Source organism: Daktulosphaira vitifoliae, unplaced genomic scaffold (genome assembly GCF_025091365.1).
Source record: "Daktulosphaira vitifoliae isolate Bord-2020 unplaced genomic scaffold, ASM2509136v1 Scaffold_3, whole genome shotgun sequence".
NCBI lineage: Eukaryota > Metazoa > Arthropoda > Insecta > Hemiptera > Phylloxeridae > Daktulosphaira > Daktulosphaira vitifoliae.
Genome location: NW_026099574.1, coordinates 44,984,359 through 44,987,225, shown reverse-complemented (window position 1 = coordinate 44,987,225; position 2,867 = coordinate 44,984,359). Strand labels below are relative to the sequence as shown.

General features: G+C 22.4%; 1 protein-coding gene across 1 annotated transcript; it reads left to right on the top strand.

The window, feature by feature from the left end:
- The first annotated feature begins 343 nt into the window (after nucleotides 1-343).
- LOC126902884 (uncharacterized) lies at nucleotides 344-2,508 on the top strand. The gene is made up of 4 exons (XM_050680559.1): nucleotides 344-425; nucleotides 490-645; nucleotides 1,971-2,135; nucleotides 2,198-2,508. The coding sequence occupies exons 2-4, from the start codon at nucleotides 502-504 to the stop codon at nucleotides 2,369-2,371; spliced, it is 483 nt and encodes a 160-aa protein (XP_050536516.1). The 5' UTR covers nucleotides 344-425; nucleotides 490-501; the 3' UTR covers nucleotides 2,372-2,508.
- The last annotated feature ends 359 nt before the right edge of the window (nucleotides 2,509-2,867 follow it).

Sequence of the window (2,867 nt, the reverse complement as noted above, 5' to 3'; positions counted from 1 at the left end):
TATCTTTTTATAAAAAAAAAAAACTTAATTATACTAAAAATGAATAACTGTTTTACTGATTGAACGAAGGACGTTAAATTTTCATTGTTAAAAAGTATTTATATCTCCTTAATTGCGGAAATAATTATTAATTTTATTATGAAATAAACAACTATTCTGTACAATTCATACAAATTTTTAAAAACTTAGGTGTCTAGCAAATTAAATAACCAACTATCCAAAAAGTAACAAAATATACAAGATAATATACGTAATATAATATAATATAATATACAGAACTTAAATTTGTAATTAAGTTATATTCTTATGTACTAATATCTTTTTGTAACATTATGAAAATGTTTCTAAGTTGCTACATTTTTAATATTTTTGTTATTTTAGTTATTTGTCAAATAAATCCAGTTTTTAGACCAAATTTGCCTGCTGTAATAATTGTTTCAGAACCTAAATAATGATAATACTAGTATATTGTGGACTACTATTTTCTAGGGAGAATATCGGATGAAGTTCAAAACATACTCGCCTTGCCAATCAACAGAAAATCACTTATTAAAATTCAACGTATATCTAAGTAGAAAATCAGCTAATATAACAGAAATTAGAGGAAATGATACTTTTTTAATTCCACTAGACAATTCTGTGTGTGTACGTATTTATTACAATTGAATTGTTTATATTGATATAATTATATTACCTAGTCACATAATTATAAGAAACTTTTTTATTATGTATTGAAATAAGTTAACTGATCCAGTTACTGAACACCCCTCAATGACTCTTTAGCATCAAATTTAAGTGATTTTTTTAAATTAATGATGCATAATTAAATGGCAAAATTTACAATACTAATGTCTACATTAAACTATGTTATGAGCAATTAAAATTACATCAGTGACAGGGCTTTTCAGTTTTGTTTTTAACTTAAATTCAGACTGTCATTAGTTAATTTTAAATTTTTACTCAGATGTTAGAAGTTATTTCGTCATAATAAATTTGTTACATAATTTTGAAGTTATATTAATTGTGAACTGTTTGATAACTAGACGAGTACACTAATAACAATCATAATTTTAGGATTACTATTCCAACTAAAAAAAAAAGAAATTAAATTAATAGAGTTTGTATTTTAAATAGACCAGAATATAAATAATATAATTAATTGTTTTACTTATATTATTAGAATTACAAAAACTTTTTGTTATTCAGATCTATTAGAATTAAAGATTTAGCTATTATTTAGTAATTATTTTGATTACAATCACACAGTAAAATTTTACCATAGATCCCCTTATTTATTCATCTTTATATGTTGCAATTTATGTTAATATTAGTTTTATTGTGTATCATTTTTATTATTCATTTATTTACTTTATTGTTTTTTCTTTTATGTTAATGCAAATTGTAGTTATAAGTTGAGCTTTAGAATACAATTGTTTTCTATAATCATACATATGTATTGAAAACTTTTTAAACAAATTGTTTTTAATAAAAAAACAATAGTTACTCTACTTTTTTTTTATTGTTACATTCTGACCATCTTAAGCCCTATTCGTATTCAGAGACCCAACGCTTAGTTAAAGGAGTTTTTTTCATATATTTGTTCGCAAAAAAAAAATATTTTGCTAAAAAATAATTTTCTTATAGACTATAAATAATAATAGTAAACTATAACTATAGATCCCAAAACTACTTAAATTAGTATTAATTACCCGGAAAGGTGTTGTTAAAACCTATCAACATTTATACTAAATTACATAGTTTTTTATAAATAAACAAAATCGTAACTATTCAAATTATTTTGATTCCTCCATAATTCACAAGGATATAATCCTAGAATAAACTATACACTTATAGTTTTACAAAGTAATTATTTGGTTCCCAAAATTGAATAATTTATTTATATTTAAAAAATTAACAATCTTAAAATGTAATTAAGCTTTTTTATAATATAATCTATTATTTTTGCTCAGATTCAAGTTAATTTTGCTGTGAAAGGTGTAAATGGTGGATGGATAAGTAATGCTCATGTATTGAAATTTGAAAAAGGGTGTAGTATGCTAAAATCATTATTAGGGAAAGCCTGGAAAAGTTTTATAACTACATATAATATGAACTATGAATGTCCAATCAAACCGGTAAGTTCAAAATAAATTGAATTATTCACATATTTATATAAAACAAACATATATTATTACAGGGTGTTTACGTGTCCTCCGGATTAGACATTTCTCTATTATACAACAATAATTTCCCAAAACAATTTTTTTATGGCGAATATAAAATTACGGTAACTTTTACAAAAAGTAATTCAAGTAAAGTGTTAGGCTGCTTTACTTCTACAATTGATTTTGTTCGTCCATGGGAAGATTAGACAGTATTTGGTCCTATGTCATGAAGTCGTTTATAATTTGGTGATTTTTCACTATAATGTAGAACTAATTTCTAAAGATTTTTAATGAATTTTTAATTTTCTAAATACCTTTTCATTATGAAATTAGTAATTCTTAATTCAAGCACATTATTATATTTTTAATATATTAGTAAAAATAGAAAACTCATCGTTAGATGGAAAAACTGTTAATTGCGTTTTATTTAAAATGGACAGAATTCTTCAAAATTTTTTCAAATTTATAAATTATAAAATTAACCATCCCTATAATAAGTATAGTCATATGTGTGATGATATATATCGATAAAAAATCGATTTTATAAAATCAGTTTGATTGTAATACCATGTAAATTTAATCAATTTATATTTGTTGGTAGTGAATTTAACATTAATATAAAATTATATAAAATTTAAAATACATAATTTTATTTGTTGTAAAAATTTGTCATATTTGGTCAACAATAAGGAAAAAAATTAG